The sequence below is a fragment of the Rattus rattus genome, chromosome 4, assembly GCF_011064425.1.
Source record: "Rattus rattus isolate New Zealand chromosome 4, Rrattus_CSIRO_v1, whole genome shotgun sequence".
NCBI lineage: Eukaryota > Metazoa > Chordata > Mammalia > Rodentia > Muridae > Rattus > Rattus rattus.
In genome coordinates this window covers 1,007,941-1,028,808 of record NC_046157.1, presented here as the reverse complement: position 1 = coordinate 1,028,808, position 20,868 = coordinate 1,007,941, and the positions used below count along the sequence as shown (strand labels likewise).

The 20,868-nt window shown below is 37.6% G+C and overlaps 1 protein-coding gene across 1 annotated transcript in view; it reads right to left on the bottom strand.

Moving 5' to 3' along the window:
• Prkdc (protein kinase, DNA-activated, catalytic subunit) overlaps nt 1-20,868 on the bottom strand; it is a 200,364-nt gene that overhangs the window by 158,092 nt on the left and 21,404 nt on the right. Inside the window, exons 13-22 of the mRNA XM_032899802.1 lie at nt 18,852-19,020; nt 17,328-17,377; nt 16,253-16,378; nt 13,657-13,809; nt 11,764-11,876; nt 11,224-11,383; nt 10,479-10,565; nt 9,005-9,124; nt 8,261-8,420; nt 494-600 (exon numbers count right to left, since the gene is read on the bottom strand). Coding sequence (XP_032755693.1) covers nt 494-600; nt 8,261-8,420; nt 9,005-9,124; nt 10,479-10,565; nt 11,224-11,383; nt 11,764-11,876; nt 13,657-13,809; nt 16,253-16,378; nt 17,328-17,377; nt 18,852-19,020 — 1,245 coding nt within the window. The remainder of the gene's footprint in view (nt 1-493; nt 601-8,260; nt 8,421-9,004; nt 9,125-10,478; nt 10,566-11,223; nt 11,384-11,763; nt 11,877-13,656; nt 13,810-16,252; nt 16,379-17,327; nt 17,378-18,851; nt 19,021-20,868) is intronic.

The window sequence follows — 20,868 nt, the reverse complement described above, 5'->3', positions numbered from 1 at the left end:
TAAATCTCTTTCTATTTTTCTGATCCTACCCTATAATAAATTAAGAAGAAAACAAAAACAAAAAACAAACACCTTGCCAAGATACTATCACCAAAAGCACAAAGCAAAGCGAGCAAGGAAGCAAATCATCGTAGAGAAAGACGGGAGTGAGTTCAACCCAATGCAGGCATCAGTAAGGATCATCAGTCTTACGTGCAGTAAGGATCATCAGTCTTACGTGCAGTAAGGACGCATCAGTCCTCACTCCCCTGTGAATATGAACCACAACACCCTTCACTGTGCAAAGTAGGGAACAGCAAAGAAAGCACAATCAAGACGGGAAGCTAAATAGTTAATGTTGGCTGTTTTCCCTGCTGAAAAGATACCAAAATTATTCCTAGGTCATTCTCTAAATTTGTATGCAAAAGAACTAACATTTAAATGAAGATTTTTAAAATTTCCCTAGGTTAATCTCTGAATTACTTAAGGTAAAGAAAAGAAAAGGATTTCTTACAGATGAAACATTTCTTGTCCTTTTCAGAAGCTTCACTACATCTCTATTAAATCCCTTCCGAGCAGCCCGAGAAAGTGCTGACACTTCCCAGTGGTTCTTGGTTTCATCTGTGGGCAGTAAACAGGAAAAACATTTTAAGCAACATTTACACATTATCAAACAGGAACATTAAAGTCTTTGTTACTTAAAATATGATTTCAAAAGATAAAATTACGGAACACAAATAGATCTGCTGTCTTTTCAATATCACTGTCTGTCAAAAGAAGCCCCTCTGGGCTTGGGTAAGGTGCGCTTAAAAGAGGCTGACCATTTTGTGGTGGTAAGAGCTAGTCCTTCCACCTTAAGACACATGCCAAACCTGTGACAAGTCAAGCCTCATAATCAAATCCTTGAAAACATGAGATTTCTTAAGTTCCTACTGGGACGGAAAAGGAAAGTTATTTCGTTAAAAGAATGCAAAATCGAGAGAAAGAAGCAATGGAGGCAAAAACTATCATTCTGTAATATCACAGCAATAAACAACGCAGGAAGAACTGTGAATGAATAGACACTAGAGCTACTATGAGGGAAGTTTTCATGAAGTATTTACAGTGTTTACCCTAAAGTTTATTTTACTTGGGGGTAGAGACTGTGAATGGACACTGTCCACAGAGTCTGACTGAGATCAGAATCTCAGTCCTGTGGAGACGTTGGAATGCTGCATGTCTAGAGACTGATTAGTTCTGGCCCTCTAGAGCTGTTATTCTTTGTCCACCTCAGAAGTACTATCTTGTGACAATAGACAAAAACCTCTTAGAACATTTGCAACTAGTTTCTACCAATCCAAAAGCTAAGAATGCCATCTTAAGCCTAGAAGGAAGCTTCTCCCACCTCTTTGTGCCTGTCTCTCTGGTGTACCCATCAATGTATTTTAAACTTGCCTTGATTTAGGACTTTCTCAGTTCCACAAAACTACAAAAACTGTGTGAAACTGCTTCCACATTGGAACATCGAATTTGAGGGTAACTTAAAGCTGTGTTCCCAGGGTACAGTCACTCAAAACAGTTCCAAAATAAACAATCTCTTATTTCCCTTTAAGATGAGATCTGTGGCCAGGCAATGGTGGCACACATCTTTAATCCTAGTGTTCAAGAGGCAGAGGCAATCAATCGGACCTCTGACTTTGAGGCTAGCTTGGTCTCCACAGGGAGTTCCAGGACAGACAGGGCTACACAGAGAAACGCTGTCTCAAAACAAAACAAAACAAAACAAAACAAAACAACCAAAACCAGGAAAGACACGAACAAACAAACAAACAAACAGCACAATAAAAGATGAGAGTTGTGCTTTTTAATCACAGGATACACATATGCCACAGCATGTATATGGTGGTCAGAGAACAACTTGTTTGGTTCTCTCCTTCCATCACTTGGGTCCCAGAGTATTAGATTCAGGTCATGAAGGCTGGGAGTTACTGCCTACTGAACTATCTCAAACACCATCACCCTCTTTTTTTAACATTTTTATCTGAGTAGAACAAATATAGATTCATTAAGGAAAAGTAAAGAACAAACAACCAAAAAAACCCAAAAGACAAAAATAAAACAAACAAAAACCTCTCTTAATAGTGGGTCAGATTTCAAGGGAGGAACACTACCTCATTAAACTGAATTTTTTTATAGTTTGATCCCTGCCCCCTCCCCCAGCATAGCTGTAGCCATTTTGTTCCATGCCTGCCAGCTATTTCATATTGTTGCTGTAATATGCCTGCCAGTCATTGACACAGAAAAATAATCTGACTCAGAACACTGTCAACTGATCACGTATCCTGTTAGGTCCTGTAAACTCTGTATGAGGTTTGTTAATCTTAAGAAATTCCACAAAGCTTTACGTAAGACCCATCAAGTTAAAGGCCAATATGGGCTGTTATGTCTAAAATGACTAGAGTCAGAGCTGATCATCGGGCAACACTTCCTGCACCTGTATATGAACTCGCTTTGGTTTTTTTTTCCTTAATAAGCCTTCCCTGAGAATAGGCTTCTGAGTCCTTTTTATGGTCCTGAATGTTCAGTCTTGTGGTGTTTATTCAATAAACTAGTCTCACTTAACTGAGATGAGTGTTCATATGGTTGGTGTAGCAATTCCTGAATGCCAACAAGTCTAATCATGAGAAAACATTAGAAAAACCCAAACAGACACATGATGCTTAAAGGAACTAGTATACAAAAATGTTTATAAACTACAAGTTCCTAAAGGATCTAAGGAGTGAATGTCAGTCACATATGTGCCAATGTCCTGATTTGAACTTTTTTTTTGCAGGGTTAAGTACAGCCACAACTTTGAGGTAGAAAATGTACATTGAAGGATGGTGGGACAACAGGTTGGCAGCTTAGGTCTTAGTTATACAGGAAAGTTTTCCATTTATACGTTTTATTTATTACTGCTTTACAATAGTACTTTAAGGGAAGATGTTCTAAGACTTTAAGTATGGACAGCTGAGATACCTTGTGGGTATCTTACTGCCAAGACTGATGACCTGAATTTAATCCTTTGAAACCACATGGTAGAAAGAAAGAATCACTCCTATAAGTTTTCCTCTGACCCTTACATGAGGAAAAGTAGTTCAGGGGTTGGGGATTTAGCTCAGTGGTAGAGCGCTTGCCTAGGAAGCGCAAGGCCCTGGGTTCGGTCCCCAGGTCCGAAAAAAAGAACCAAAAAAAAAAAAAGTAGTTCATTCATACCCTCCCATCACCAAATAAAAAATATTTTGTTTAAAAAAAGTAATATTATTGCTCTTCGTGAAACCTTGACACAAATACAGTTTTGTTTTGTTTTGTCTTGTGGTTGTTGCTGTTTTTCAAGACAGGGTTTCTCTGTGTGCCCCTTAGCTGTCCTGGAACTCACTGCAGACAAGGCTATCCTCAAACTCAGAGATCTGTTGGTCTCTGCCTCCTGAATTCTGGGATTAATGGTGTTCAAGCCATCATCATCTGGCTCACAAAGGAATTTAAAGTTAAAAAAATTTTTTTAAAGATTCAGGTTGTGGGAAGCAGTTGTAACATCTATTTCTTTCTCTTATTAACTGCTGAGTTAAATAAAATCTTTGACCTATGTTCATTTTCCATTGCCTGATGACTATTCCACAGCCATGGAGTTATTATCAGTAGCTATGAGTTGCATGGTGGGTATGGCTTAGTTCACCAAATCTTTGGATCTCAAAAATCCTGATTGCCACTACCTCAGTTCTTCTAGTTCTTAACTTGATTTCTTCTTTTTTTTAACCTTGATTTTTCTTATGTGCTGGAAGCTGGTCTTTATGGTGTTAAGACCTAGATAACTGTTACCTGCCATTTTGTGCTGTTAATAAAATTAAAAGGAAATTTTCTAACGTTGTTTCTGCTTTTACTAGGGAACTTTCTCATGTGTAAGTTATGTTCTATGCCCTTGGAAAATAATTACAATAAAAGTCAGTGGAATTGCTTTGTACAGTTACCCACAATAAGCTTAGACCTGAGTCAACCTTTATAAGCTTTTATACGCTGTCCCTAGGATGGATCCCAATATAAGAGAGATACCTGTATCTATTCATTTTGAGTAAGGGTTGAGTAAAGCTTAAGTTCCCATGACCTTCCTGGGAACTGGCATCCTACTTGACAGAAAGAGACATGTATGTGGGTGACTGACATCTTGGTTGGCAAATTAAGACATGAATGTTAGACAAGGCCAAGTCCCCTGCCACAGTTGAATGCCCCAACCAATGGGAGATAAGTGTACAACAAAGACATGTTTCTATCCCTAAATCCTGATTGGTGGAATAACTTGGCACTGATGTTTGTAGATTTTAGACTTAAAAACCTTGTAGGATCTTAACTCAAAATTACAACCAGCTCCCCAGTCTAGATTTTTAACCCTTGATCAATCCTAAGGTATATAAACTATCCGCTGAGATCAGTTGTTCATGTGGTTTATGAGGTGACTCCTAGACCCCAACAATGGGTAGATACAATGTGTTTGAATTTAGGGCTGCTGACCAGTTAGGGACTATCTAAGTTAATTTCCTGTTACTGTGATAAACACCACTACCAGGCAACTTATAAAAGGATTTATTTGAGCTATGGTTTTAAAGTAATAAGACTATGTCAAGGCAAGAAAACATAGCAGCATAGCAGAAGCAGGAAGTTCAGAAATAACATCTCAACCTCAAACATAAAGGAAAGATAGTAAACTGGAAGTAGGCCTAAGCTATAAAACTTTCAGAGGCCACCCCCAGGGAAGAACTTACCTCAATCAAGAGTGCATCTCCTAAATTCCCAAAACAGTAGCACCAAATGAGGACTTCTAAGGTTCCACAGAGTCCTATAGCCCATGTCATAGACTTGTCCCATTACCTGCTTCTTCACCTCAACCAATCTCTAGATTTGCACCAGGACCCACCTAACCTGCATCTACTCACACAGAGGTTCCTTTATGCCACCTCCACCATACTCCATACCCAGATTTCCCATGTCCTCCTTCAGGGTCCAGCTTTGTGAATATTCCCTATTGCCCTCTAATCATTTTTCAGGAACCAGCCAGATCTAGCCTATGTCCCACAGCCTCGACTTCTGTCCTGATTAAGGACCTGACCTACCTGTACCCATTTATAAATAACTCTGTGTAACCTCTACCACCCCACGTCATACCCAGACTTCCCATATTCTCCTCTAGGATGTAGTCTGTTGAGTGCCCCTGACTTTCAAATATATAGTATGGGTCTTGCAACCGATGCAACAGCCTACTCTGTTCTTCAGAGCCTTCAATGCAAAAGAGCTTTAAGTTTGGGCCTGGATTAATCCTACCAATCCCCAAACCATAGGGCCAACCCATTATCATAGCCAACCTTTCTACTCACTCCTATCTTCTGCCAATACCAGGCTTTGATCATGAAGCACATCCTATCTGTCCACCTCACTTCAATCCACAAAAGCCATTTCTAACCTCTAGAACCAACATGCTCCACATTTTCTCTTCTGCCCCAACCTGCTCTGTCTATAATGCAAAGCAAAGGAAGTCCACATGCCCAGCTTTTATCTCAAGAACACCAGCAATAAGCCCATGTCTTCTCTCTCAAACCTACCAGTCTTATAGAAATGCTTGCCAATGAAAATTACCTAGATGAACTCCAAGACACAGAATATAAAAGAAAATTCTTAAACTTCATCAAGGAATCCAATGCCTTTAAAGAAGACACAAAGAGACAGCTCAGTGAAATCATGAAGAATAAGCTTAAGTAAATGCCCTGAGTGAATACCCAAGAAAATACAAACGTAAACCTGATAGAAATGACAAAAATAACCCAAGACTTAAAATAGAATTCAATCAAGAAACAGAAACATTGAAGACTCAAACTGAAATGAACATGGAATTCAAAAATACACAGCCCAAGCAAGAAACCCAAAGGAAAGCAGTAGCTCATCTTTGATAACAGTGTGGATTCTTCATTCCTCTACCCTTCTCAACCCCTTCAACCTCATAACACAAGAAAGAGAGAAAAAAGGATAGAGAGGAAAGGAAAGAGATCCCTGAATAAAGTCACAGGTCAGAAAGGGGGTGGTGACATTATTGTTAGACTACTTTCTGCTGATTAGACATGTTAAGTTCCTTGGAGCAAGCTCAATCTTCACCATCAGAGTATCTAATTTCTTCCTCTTGTTTCTTCTTTGCACATCACTACTTAAACCAAGACCAACAACGACCAACAACCCACAGCACTCTTGGGGCCCTAGCATTTTATAGACCATCCAAAAGGTCCCCAAAATTCCAAACATCACACAATCGCAGAAACTATCGCAGTTGTCAAAAGTCACACCCCTGCCAGAGCATGAGGCACATCATGGTAGCTTCTGTGGACAATATGAAGTAGCCCCATATCTCACACCTGGGGTTAAAATGAAAAGATATTCTTATAATATTTCTATGTTTTTAAAAGAAACCAAAATTCCAAAATTGTCACTTCAGAAGACCAAACAAGCAGAATGGATCAAGCAGAAGACAGAATAGCTCAAAGACAATTCTAAAAAAATTAATGAATGGGAAGCATGAAAAAATTCTTAAACATAGGAAAGGAAGACACAGAAAATGTGGGACACTGTGAAAAAAATGAAATCTTTAAATTATAGGTATAGATGAGGGAGGAGAATCCCAAGTCAATGCCATAGGTCAGATTTTCAACAAGATCATAAAAAAACTTTCCCCAATCTAAGAAAAGATACATCTATACAAAGAATATCATATAGACAAGACCAGAAAATAAAATCCTAATGGCATATCATATCACTAAGCATACCAGAAAAAGAAAGTGTGTTGAAGTCAGGAAGAGGAAAAAAAAACAAAAAACAAAAAACAAAAACAAGTCACATATCAGAAATCAGAAATAATAGCTGATTTCTCAATAGGAACTTTGATAGCCAGAAGAGCCTATTGTTCTCCTTGAACAGGGGGAGAAGGTAAGTCCCTCTGCCAAGCAAATCATGCACTTCAGAAACAGGGTCCAGAGACTCCTGAACAGGAGCTGACCTCAGTGTCCTCTCTGAGGACTGGCTTTCATGGTACCAAAAGGTACCATTCAGGTTATCAAAGGAAGAAGGCAATGAACACTCTTCCCCTGCTGTGATGCTTATGAACCACATCAATAATAAGCATGGTATGATAACCCTAAGAGTAAGTAATGATATGGAAACACTGATGTTACCAATAACTCTATAACTGGACTTAAGACCCACTCAACAATGGGAAACCATGCCCAGTACTACAAACCTACATACCTTGGTGTTACCAACAGCTCTATAATTGAACTTAGGACCTCAAAAACCAAGGGGGAAAAAAAAAACCTTCAATACTCAACAATAGGAAACCTAGCTAACTAATCAGTACCAGTGAAGTCAATGTCACTGGAGATGTTATAGGAGAACCTATCACTGATTTATTAAACCAGGATAATCCCTAACAACAATGTATAAACGTGTCCTTATACCCTCAAGTAAGTGTAGTCTTCAACCCTCATCAAGGAAACCTCTCTCAGCACTACACAGAAACGACTGCAGAAAACCACAACCAATCACAATGCAACATTTTTGGGCCCTGTGAAAGACATGTATAGAGTACTACGATACCTAAGGCTCAGGAATACTGCAAAAGAGACAGCAAAAAGACTGTAATAACCAGAGCTTCGGGGCGTTTGAAATGATATCATGTCTTGCAGCAGTATCAGAAGCTATAACCACAAAGACTTTACCAACTTAATTGTCCTAACATTAGCTAAACAAGGATGACACCAATGAGCATGACAAACGGGACAATGAAAAGCCTGCATGACCTCAGCCCTACAGAAAAAACTACCAGCAACTGAGGACAGCTGGGAGTAGGAGAAGTGGTCTTCCCAAGGAAAAGCACAGCCATGATGACACGAGTAAGGAACACTATAGGAACTCGACAGGTAACATTTAGGAACGTATGAAAATATGCATGTACTAACAGTTAGTGAACAAACACGCTATGTATCTGAAGGAGAGTGGGGAGAGGAAAGAAAGGAAGCAATCTTGTAATTATATTCTCAAAAAAAGCTTGTTTCCTTCCAGTCTATAAAATATTACAAATCATCCAAGAAATAACAAATTAAAAGAAAAACCAACCAAATACACTTTGATTATTCTGTGATGGAACTTTACAAGCTCAAAAAATACTAGATCAACTTTATTAGCATATTCCAATTTTATTTATGGTACTCCTCCAAATTTCTGTAAGACTTACCTGATAAGGTTGACGTATTCAGGTATCCATCAAGGCAGGGGACGATGTCTTTGTAGTAAGGCTGCATTATAGACTTGTCAATGTGAACTGACCATTCTTTAAGGGCATGCAGACCTATTTCTGCCAATGGCAGATGGCTCAGGCCCAGCTTGAAAGCCATCTATATGTCAATACAAACAGGGAAAAATTGAAATAGAAAATTAAGACTTAAAAAGGAAAACCCGGGCTAGAGAGATGGCTCAGTGGTTAAGAGCACTGACTGCTCTTCCAGAGGTCCTGAGTTCAAATCCCTGCAACCACATGGTGGCTCACAGCCATCTGTAATGAGATCTGATGGTTTCCCCTGGGGTGTCCGCAGACAGCTACGGTGTACTTATATATAATAAATAAAATAAATCTTTAAAAAAAAAAAGGAAAACCCACGTCAGTTATTTTTACTGTTTCTAATTGATATGTTTTCTATTGTTAAACCTGAGAAACTGCTACAAGTTAGTGGACATAGCTCAAAACAGCAGAGGAAAACAAACAGCAGCAGTCCATGGGTGAGGATTTACTGCAGGCTTTCAACACATGCAAGACCTAATTCTCAGGTCAATTTGTAGGGGAAGAGCAGAGCAATCTCTGTTATTAAAAACCTACTAGCAAGGAAGTATTCAAGCTCACTGCTGGGTAAACACCTGCTTTAACTTGGCATTTCCAAGTCCCCAGGAAACAACATGGTGATCAGAGTTAAAACACACCTACCTGCAATGCAGGAACATAGGCTCGAACATCAAGTTCAATGATGTCAGGTGGCAAGGACAGAACAAATGTTAAACAAGAAGCCAAAAGTTCATCCTTGTACTGCTTCATTTTAACTGACACCTTAACAAAAAAAGAGCACACAAATTAAAAATTAAAAATATGCACCCTGTCCTTAAATGTGAAGAACAAGCACGCAGCCTTTATTTGTCATATCTATATTTGCTTAAAAGCTAAATGCTAATTCCCAGAAAAAGTTAATTTGTTTAAGTACTTATTCCCCTCTATATAAAGCTTTTTATATAAGACTTCCCCCTTTTATAAAGCTAAGGGGTGAGATATGATCAATGTATATTATAGGTAGATACAAAATTGTCACAATGAAACCCATTATTATGAATAATTATTTATTAATACAGGTCAATATATTGTTATAATATTTGAGTTGTCATCATTCAATCAAATTATTTTCCTGGGAATTTAAGCAATTTTTGAAACAGTGATTTACTATGTTAAGCTTTTAAAAGACCTTACTATCAAGACAAACATTTGCCTCCCTGAGGGGAGAGGAACAGAAGCTCAAGGACAGCCTGGGTTACACTTTAAGACCCTGTCACATAAAGTAGCCACAAAGATACTTCAGTTAGTAAAGGCACTTGCCATCAAGTCTGACAAACTGAGCTTGGCCCAGGTGACACAGTGTGGAAGATAATTGGCTTTGCAGGTTGTTCTCTGACCTCCACATGTGTCAAATGCATAGACAATAAGTAAATTTATATATATATATAAAAAAAAACCCACCATCAATAAATTTAATTAAATTTAAAAAATTAAAATTCTACAAAGTACCTGCAAAACTCCACCAGGTTAGTGAAAGCTGAAAAAGCATTTGGTTTAGCAGGGTGCAACCCAGCAATCAAGCATATAAACAAAACCTCACTCCCAATCTGTCTTTAAGAAACCAATTTCCCAGGCTAGAGAGAGGGCTCAGTGAGTCAGGCAGTAAGTAGGTTATGGAGCTTGCCACCAAGACTGTTGACCAGAGTTTGTAACACCCATACTGACATAAGAGAACCAACTCCTGTAATTTATCTTCTAACATGTATATGTGCACCATGATACATACACAAGCACCCATAAACACATAAAGAGATTTATTATTTCAACAACTGAAGGAAAAAAAAAGCTGGCCTGATGACATACACCTTTGATCCTAGCACTCAGGAGACCCAGGCAGGCAGATCTCTATGAGTTTGTGGATAACCTGGTCTACATAATGAGTTCCAAACCAGTTAAGGCTGCATAATGAGAGCCTGCCTCAAACAAATGGACAAATACAAAATACTATATACTATATATATATATATATATATATATATATATATATATATATGTTACTGACAATTAGAATTTTTTAAACTAAACAACCATTTTAAAAGATCCTATAATACATTAAGACAAATTACTTAAATATTACCTCTTTGCCAAATTTTGCAAATAAAGCAAAGCAAGAATGCTTTTCTGTATTTTCAGGAGAATGTTTCAGACACTTTGGGCTAACTCCCTGTCAAACAAAGCAGCAAATTAGTATGTCAAGCAAGAACCAAGAACTTCCACACCCTCATCTTCCAGTTCTCAATCTTTCTCCAGAGGACCAATCCCTTTCATGTTGCCATAGTTTAATTTGGAGGAGAAGGGAGACTCAGTTCCAAGGGTAAACTCCAACAGACACCACGTAGAAAGAGAACAGGGGGAAAATTAGGAACTGTGCAAAGCCATAGGCAATGGCCAACTCCATCTCTTCCTCATCTTCCAGTAAAAAATACATTGGCTACATCCAATGCTTCTGTGTGACCAATAGGAGCCTCAGCTGTACAACTAAAGTCATTCCCAAATTTCATGGCACCAGGACATTTGAAGTATTTATAACATAGATTTCTTGTAGACTCCCAGAAGTGTCTCTGACTAGCAAGTCTTAAGAAAATCTGGGATTTCTAGAGTAATTTGAAGAGTTGGTAATCTTATATAATTATCCAGATACTTAAAAGTCAGAGTAGAAAATGCTACTTACTTTTTAAGTGTCTTCTAATTGGCATCCACATACCAGTTTTCTTTTTAATTATCAAAATTAGATTTAAAACTACATATGCCATAAGTACTCTATAAACATAAGAGCTATAAAAGAAACACAAGAATTGTTCTAGTTCCTAAGAAACACTTACCTCAAAATATTTTATTTTCCTGGCATTTTTCACTGCAATAGAAAGCAATTTGTAGAAACCACTGATGAGTGGTAAGCGTGTAGACTGTAAAATTAACTCATATGCAAATGAGTACACCCATGGCTCAAAAAAGCTTACTTGTTTCTTAGAAAGAATCTCCCTATAAAGACAAAATATTTAAGGAAGAAATTTTTATTCTATTAATTCTTACTAAGCTGTAAAACTATGAGACATTAAAAGTGACATTAAGATATTTTTAGACTTTCCCACACCTTTAAGGATATTTATGCTTCTTTTTTCCTGCCTGAGATCTTCTAACCAGAAAAAACAAACCAAAAAAACAAACAAACAAACAAACAAACAAACAAACAAACCCAAAAGCTAAGTCTAAACTGGTAGGAATATTTTAAAAGCCTATAGAAGCAATTTTAGATTATAAGTCATTTACTATTTTAACTCTTACATTTATACAAGGGATCTCCTCTATTAGAGTTATTAAACAGATTTTCACTCTTTAATAAATAAAACTCTACAAAATACCTGCAAAACTCCACCAGGTTAATGAATGCTGAAAAATCATTTGGTTTTACAGGGTGCAAGTTAGCGGCTGGATCTGAAGTTGGGATCACCCAGACATCAGCAGTGCGTCCGTCCTGAAAATTGTCCGAGATCAAGATCTGTTCCATTTACTACAGCATTTATTCAACAAAAAACTGTCCAATGAAACGGGCATAAAGAAGTGCTTTATGAGGAAATAACACAAAGACGTAATGAAGTTCTTAAGAATTTTAAGAATAATGGGAATAGAAGCAGAAAGCCAAAGGACTTATAAAAAAAATGGGACAAATACAAAGGGTAAGGTGGGGAGGGCATTATCTTTTCATTTTGAAATGCTCTTGAGGGGGTTGGGGATTTAGCTCAGTGGTAGAGCGCTTGCCTAGCAAGCACAAGGCCCTGGGTTTGGTCCTCAGCTCTGGAAAAAAAAAAAAAAAAAAAAAAATGCTCTTGAGACAAGGTTATCCTCTGTAGAGTAGGCTACACGCTGAACTCATGGCAATCGTTCTGCTTCTGCCTCCCAAGTGTCGGAAGCCAACATATAGCCAATATAAGGAAGTGCTGTATTTTTTAAAATAATGACAACTGGACAGAGACACACTTCAAAAAGAAGAAACCATCAATAATGACGCATCAGTTTCTAATTGCTACATAGAAAAATAATTCAAAATAATAACACAAATGAAAGATACTTATTTTTGGAAAATACATGATTTTATTCTATTTATTTATGTATTTTTTGAGACAAGGTCTGACTCTGTAGCCATATGAGCCTCAAATTTGCTATGTAGTCCAGGCTGGCCTTGAACTCTGTATCTTTAAGATCTAGAATTATAGACATATAAGACCAGGCCCAGCTCATATAAAAAACCATATTTTTAAGGTTGTATTCTCAAATCTGTTATCAGATATACTTTTTGTACTCAAATTCTAAAGTTAAACAAGGAAATGTAGAAACATAGTGTGGTAGTGCATCGTACAATCCTGGCACTTTAGAGTCCAATGCAGGATTGTGAGTTAAATGCTCACCCTAGGCTATATAGTGGACTGTATTTCAAACAAAACAAAAATCACAGAGTGAGAACTGGCAAAGGTCTGAGAGAGCAGCTGTCACCGAGGTGGCAGGTGACAACATCAGAGAAAGAGAAGTGACTAAAACTAAAAATGCTAGACATGTTCTAAATTGTAGGTGGGCTTGCTGATAATATGGTTCCAGAAAGCATCTTTAGGGAAGGTTTGTGTTTGCATACATATATTTATGTATGCTTTGAAGCAGGCACATACTGATATAGAAATCACTATGTAGCTTAGGATGGGTTTGTATTCATAGCAATCCTCCAAACCCAATCTCTACAGTGCCAGAATACATGTAAGGCCACATGTCCAGTCCACCTCAGGTAAATGGTCTTTGTTGTATTTATAAAAGATGGGGGGCGGGGGGTAAGTTCTATGGGGCTCTGGGGACAGGGGATGCCTCAGCAGGCCCATGTGTGCCTGTAGAGGCCAAACTGGGTCCCCTGGAGGTGGAGTTACAGGTGGTTGTGAGCTACCTAACATGGATGCTATCCATATACAGGTTTGCTGGGGCACGGTTTTATTTTATAAAGCAGGCTCGCCTTGGACTCTTCATCTTCCTCCCTCAGCTTTACAAAGTTGGTATCACAAATAGCACTACACCTGACTAAAAAGCATTATTTTAACACACTAACCATATAAAATCACTTTTTGAATACTCTTTTGATAACATTCTATATATTGGATTACATTCAACAAAAAAGCACCCAAGGCACATAATCATCACAAACAACCTATTTCCCTTTCTTCCCAGAGCGGGCTAAGAGTTGGTATTACAATGATGCAAAGTTAGGTTTCGCTAACCTCCTGCTCTCCAGTAGTCTGTTTTTCCAGTGTAAGATCCAACTTTTCCACAATCTTCAAAACTGATCTTATAAATTCATCATAGAGTAAATGATTCAGACTTTTAAGGGAGGAATTTACAAAAAGAAATGTTTCATCTCCTAAGATAAAATCCTGTAAATAAAGAAAAATGTAAAGAATTCAAAAATCTTAGACTAAAAATTTTATAAGCATTATAATGTATACTTTCACAGGTACATGTTTACTGAGGATGGATGGAAATAATATATACATACTATGACTAATTTGCCTGAAGGTTTAAAGCTTCAAAACTTAACACATCTTTTCAAATTATTGTGACATTTTAATCACATAGTATGATTTAATACTGTATACATGGATGTGAATGAGAGGATACAGGTCAACTTTGTCAAAGCATTTAGGTCAATTAGTTTACGTATCTATGTATAAACACACATTAGCATACTTAGTTTGTTTCCTCTCTAGCTCTCCTTCCTTCCTACATTTCAGTTACTGAGGACTAAACCCTGATACAGTCTTCTTCTGGCAGGATCTCATATAGCCCAGGTTAGCTTCCCCCTTGGAGACACCAGCAACCATTCAAGTCGTTGTCACTAGTACACCCATCCACTTGATATACTATTTAAAGCCAACCAGAACAAGGAAGCAAACAAAAAGACCAAAGCACCAAAAGCATAACAATATATGATTTTTGATGGGACAGAAATCACCTATTGTAAAAATTTTCTTATCCTAGTTTATTGTTTTGTTGAGATATATATTAAAATAAACCTATTAGGCAAGGGGTATTATTTTAATACAAGTGATATAATTAATAAATACATGTTGACCCCTCAGAATTATTAAACAAACTAGATTAATCTACCCAGCAAATAGACAGATGTGGATGTAGCATAGTGAAAGAATGTATTTAGCAAAGTCAAGCAGGAGATAGTAGGTAGGGGAGCACAGAGAAGAGGAGATAGTCTGAGAGAGAAATAGGCAAAGTGAAGGAAGGACAGACTAAGTGAGGAGATAGAGAGAAGGACCTTCACTTTGTGGAGGAGGAGTATTAAAAGTGAACTTATTTATGCAACACACACCCAGGATTCTGCTTGCATGTTACCCAGATGCACTACCACTGAATGACATCCTTAGCCCTCATTTTACTTATTACGCTTTTATTTTTAACTGCTTTGACTTACACTATTTTAAATATGCTTTAAGAAAGAACTTTTAGGGGCTTGAGACCCCATATGTACAACAATGCCAAGCAACCAGAGCTTCCAGGGACTAAGCCACTACCTAAAGACTATACATGGACTGACCCTGGACTCTGACCTCATAGGTAGCAATGAATATCCTAGTAAGAGCACCAGTGGAAGGGGAAGCCCTGGTCCTGCTAAGACTGAACCCCAGTGAACTAGACTGTCGGGGGAGGCGGCAATGGGGGGAGGGTGGGGAGGGGAGGGGAGGGGATGTTTGCCCGAAAACCGGAAAGGGAATAACACTTTCTAAATGTATATAAGAAATACTCAAGTTAATAAAAAAAAAAAAAAAAAAAAAAAAAAAAGAACTTTTAGCCGAGGCAGTGGTGGCACATGCCTTTAATCCCAGTACTTGGCGCAGGCAGAGGCAAGCAGATCTCTGTGAGCTCTACGTATGTTCTACAGAACAAGTTCCAGGACAGCCAAGGCTTCACAAAATTTAAAGTCTTGAGAAAGAAAAAAAAGATTAAAAGTACAACAAAATTCTAAAATCTTATACCTGTTCTTACTAGTTTTTAATTCAACCTGACATAAGCTAGAAGTAGGAAGCTTAAGTGAGAAGATGCTTTCAGAGGATTGGCCTGTAGCCAAGTCTTTGGGATATTTCTTGATTGATAATTGATACAGTGAGAGGGCCCAGATAACTGTAGTCAATACCACACTTGGGCAAGTGGTCCTGGATGAAAAAAAAAAAGCAAGCCACAAGGAGTAAGCAGCCTTAATGGTCTCTGCCTCATTTTCTGTATCCAGGTCCATGTCCTGACTTCATCAAGGATGGACTATGCTATGGAAACACAGAACAAAACAAATGCTTTTCTCCCCAAGTTGTTTTTATCATGGTGTTTTATCATGGAAACAGGTACCCTGACTAAGACATCTATACTATGGAAGTGTTCTGCTTAGTTTTTCTGCGACACGGTGTCTTGTCTGCTTGGTTTTTAGTTTGTATTTGTTTAGCTGATAGAGCATCTTAATAAAGATGAGAAGCGGAGTACTTTTATAGCTTTCAAATTATAGAATTTGATTGGAGTTGGAAACAAGAGTATCAGGAGTTCAAGTTGATTCTTAGTTACATACATAACTTCCAGGCTATCTTGAGCTACATGAGACCCTGTTTCAAAAAAATAAAAAAACAAAGAGGTCAGAGGATGGCTAAGTAAATAAAGGCATTTGTTCTCATGCCTTAAAAGTTGAGATTAACCTCTGGGAGCCACTTGGTGAAAGGACAGAACTGGTTATTGGAAGTTGTCCTCTGACTGCCTCATGAATGTGTGGTAAGCGCCCCAAATGTGAAAGGGTAATAAAAATATATGTATTTAAAACTTTACCGCCATCTGGTCACAGCCTAAAAGATTCTGAAAAAGATCCACGTAGTCTTTGTATGTGGGTACTTTCCACCTGCCCATTCTGACTTCCTCCGAGGCCCAACGGTTTTCAGACCTTGACTCAACATCCTAGAGAAGACAACATCCCATTATTGATTGGTAGGCACATGGGACGGCTGATATCAGAACATAATGGCCTATAGAATTTTCTATACTAAAATAGCAACTAATAGAGATTCTGCAATAAACTAAAGAAAGTAAGACAACATAATAAAAGAAAACTGGGAAGGTAAGACAGTGACTGTAGCCAATGAGAATTTTTAGCACATCTATCTACGAAACCCACTACAAATCATCCCTCTTCTCATGTGACCCAAACTCTCATTCCACTCATGGACTGGGAGTCCCTCTAACTAAATGTATAGACATTTATATCTTCTCCTAAATTGTAAAGGGTCTTTGTAAAGATGTCGGTATCAGGGACAGCAAGACGCCTCAGCAGGTAAGGCACTTGCTACCAAGCCTGATGCCTTGAGTTCGATTCCTAGAACCCACATGGTGGAAGAAGAGAACTAAATCTTAAACATTGCCTTCCAACTGCCACAAGCTCACCATAGCATGTGCACACACAAACACACACATATACACACACAAATAAACACTTAAAGTATATGTAACATCATTTTATTCCTTAGAAGTATATTTATCTAACAGAAGCTGGTACTTATATATGAAACTTCAAAATGTAAGGCATGGGTGAGCTGGACTTGGCTGGCCGATTGCTTGGCTGGTATGCATAAAGGCCTGGTTCAGTCCCCAGTACTACATAAACGTGGCACACTGATATACACCCGTAATTCTAGCATTTATAAAGTACAGGCAGCAATACTGAAGTTCCAAGTGACCTTTGGCTATATCAAGTTCAAAGCTAGCATGCAATGTATAAGAACTTGTCTCAAGAAAATGGGTGTTGGTGGCTAAAACTAAAAAAGGCTTTTTTTATACATTTACTGCTGAAACACTGTTTCTAACATCCAGTGATAAGAGCAGTGTTTGAAACTTTAGAATCAGAATTTACCTTTTGAAGAACCACTGGTTTAGAACATATTCGAATTAAACCTTGATGCACTAAAAATGAAGAAAGCAAATGATTATAAAGGAATCATTAAGAAGCACAATCACTCAATAAAATCAATCATTATTTTGCCTCTTAATTTCTACGTGAAATTAAGTTTTAAATTTTAAACTATTGAGAGTCAGAAACTAAAGCTGGTGTGGTGACACACATCTATAATCTCAGCATTTGGAAAGTAGATTCTGGACAACTGTGGCGCTCAAAGTCAACCTAGGCTACATAGTGAGACCCTGTCCAAAATAAAATAAAATAGATTCAGAAGCCAAAAAGCCTTTCTGGTTAAAAAAAAAAAAGTCCATAGCTCAGGGGTCCTAATCTCCTGTGGAAGGATCTAGTATAGTTACTTTGCTAAAGACGTCATAAAACTGCCTTCTAACTATTTATGCTTGTCTAGGGCCATAGCACTCTGAATGTACTCCCATTTTTCTAAATTTTTAAGCTTAGAAGTCTCTCTCTGCAGTGGGCACCAGGTAATGCAGATACTCATAACCAGTCAGGATGCTGATAATTATAGATTATTAATTATCATTAATCAGCCTTAAATGGGATACCTATATCCCCACCAACACCCCAAGACTCATGGACTATCTTGGAAGAAGGGTGAGGTGAATGTTAAGGGCCAGCGGATGAGGAAGAATGCTATGAAATGCTGTCTTCTAGACATGACACGGACACTATATCTACAAACACACTGTAGCTTATCTGCACAAAATTAAGTGAACAGGCAGCAGAGATAGGACTCAGTGGGTTATTAACAACAAAAGAGAACATGGAGGGGTTGGTGGGAGGAAGAAATTGAGGGTTCATACAAGGATGGGAGGAAGGAGTTGGGGATTTTAGTACTTTGAATGAGAATGACACCCTCAGGCTCATTTATATGTTTGAATGCTTGGTCCCTGGGTTCATGAAACTGTTTGGGAAGGATTAGGAGGTGTGGCTTTGTGGAAGAGCGAGTGTCACAGGGAATGAACTTGGAGATTTCAAAAACGCTTGCCTCTTGTCTCTCTCTCTAAACTTGTGAATCAGACGTAAGTTCTCAGCTATGGCTGCAGCACCGTGGCCTGCCTACCTGCTGCCATGCTCCCTGTCATGATGACCACGTAAGTTCCCTGTAACTCTAAGTCCCAGTTAATTTTTTAGGCTTTCTTTTATAATAGCCTTGGTCATATTTCTCTGTATACCTACAGAACAGTAATGAAGACATGGGTACATTTAAAACAGATATGTTGAAATTGTCAAAAAGAAAATAAAAGAAAGATTCTATGTAAAGAAGTAATAGGTACAATTGACCCCAAAGTCTAATTTCAAAAAAAAAAAAAAAAATTTTGTTTCATCAAAATGAAAAGTTCTCTAAAAAGTAGTATATGCACAAAGAATCAGGGAACCAGATTTTCTTTAAATATATCAAATAGCATATTAAATGTTTAGCATTTACCACAAAAGAATCAAAATAAAGGGTAAGCTTACCCACAGCACTAATGCAATTCCAGTGAACTGGTCCCTTCTCTGTTAAGGATAGGAAAACTTTTACTAGTGCTTTACAACACACCAACTGCATTTTGGGACTATACTGAGGGAAGCTGTCTATCTGTACCACCATGAGATGTTCCAGTACTGGAGTATATACCTCTGGAACCTACCAGAAATGGAGAAAAAGTCAAAATTAGAACTGGGAATAGATATAATATTTTAATTATTTTATTATAATGTTATAATATATAATATATTATAAAAATATGAAAATATTTTAATATATAAATATAAATACAAGAAATAGGACATGTATGTATATAATCTAATTTATTATAATTGAAGTAGTCACAAGTAAATATAAATTCTGACGTGTTAACCTAACTACTGTAGCTGCCAGGATAAAACTAAGTGCTGGTATTTACGGCATATTTCTAAGTGGTTATCTGAATCTTTCAGAAAGATGTAAAAGGTAACACCCATTTTTTATGCTCCAGACTCTTAAATTGTGTGTTGTGATCTAAACAGGATCATTCAATCAATTATGGGGCTCATAAGATATATCAGAATAGTAAAACATTTCCAAATACCCAGTTGACAAATTAATTTAAAAAATCAAACATGTAAAGAACATGAGATATGGGGCTGGAGAGTTTAGGAGCTCTCTAAAGGGTAAGATCCATTCCTAGCACCCAAATGGCAGCCCACAACTCTTTGTAACTCCAGGTCCAAGTGATATAGTATCTTCTTCTGGCCTTTCAAAGGCCAGGCATGCATGTGGTGTTCAGACACCCATTCAGGCAAAACACCCATACACAAAATAATTAACAAATAAGAAATGAAGAATCCGAGCGATTTCTACAAGTGTTTGCCTGTTGTGTTGCATGACCTGACCACACCCTAGCTTCTGAACACACACATCATGTCATGTAGTGCCAATATATATTGCCTGAAACACTTCAATTCTAATCCAAAACTGCATTACATTATGAATTAGTCTTTTTGTTTTTTTCTCTTATAGAAAAACAATGACTAATAACAAAAAGATTGGTATTTTTCTATCATTCCTCAGCATATAAGTATTAAGTTACTGTATCTTTGAATTATATTGTATTAGAATGGTTGAATTTCAAAGCTACTGTCCAGGCTGCAGGCAGCTGGAAGCACCTACTGCCCTTTCAGAGAGGATTTGCTTCCCAGAGCCCACATGGTAGCTCTCACTCTAGTTCTAGGGGCCTCCCTGGACATCAGATACACACAAGGTACATATTCATATGTGCAGGCGAAACACTTGTATGCCTAAGAAATGAAAATAAGTAGAATGTGTTTAAAAAGAAAAATAACAAAACTGCCTTTTCTGACTTAAGTTCCATTTCAAAAAAAAATCATTAAATGAATAATGGATTGAATTAGGACAATATTTCCAGTTCTGAAGTGGCCCTAAACATACTTTTGCCAATCTGGGCTATACTTTTATGCCAAGAAGCACTCTCCGCTTTGGTGGTTGTAAAATCATTCATCAATTCTGATACTGTACATCCTGTAGCAGCAAACAGAAACCAGGATTTAAATCTTTATGTAAAAGTAAACAAGTGATCCATCTCATTTAAACTTCCTTTAATCTTTAATAAATGATAAAATTATAAAAAAAAAACCAAAGAATTGTTTTAAAATAAATTTAGTTATTCTTTACTGTCAGAAAATATTTGATTTGTACAACTATTTAATGTATTTATATACCCAGGACTGTTATCAAAACTTCCCTGGTTTAAAAAAAATCAGGAGTAGAAACAGTTTTAGTAACCCTGCTTTTAATAACATCAACAAAACCAATGACATAAATACACAGGGGTACCTACACTGGACGTACTCCATATCATTCAAAATTCCTTGTGAAGGGTTCTGTCCCTCCACAGAAGAGAAGGCCCAGAACAGGGGAGGGTTTCAAGTGTCTGTCAAAACCTCCTTACCTTCCCCACCCACTGTCCAGCTCCTGCTTAGTTTACTTTGCACA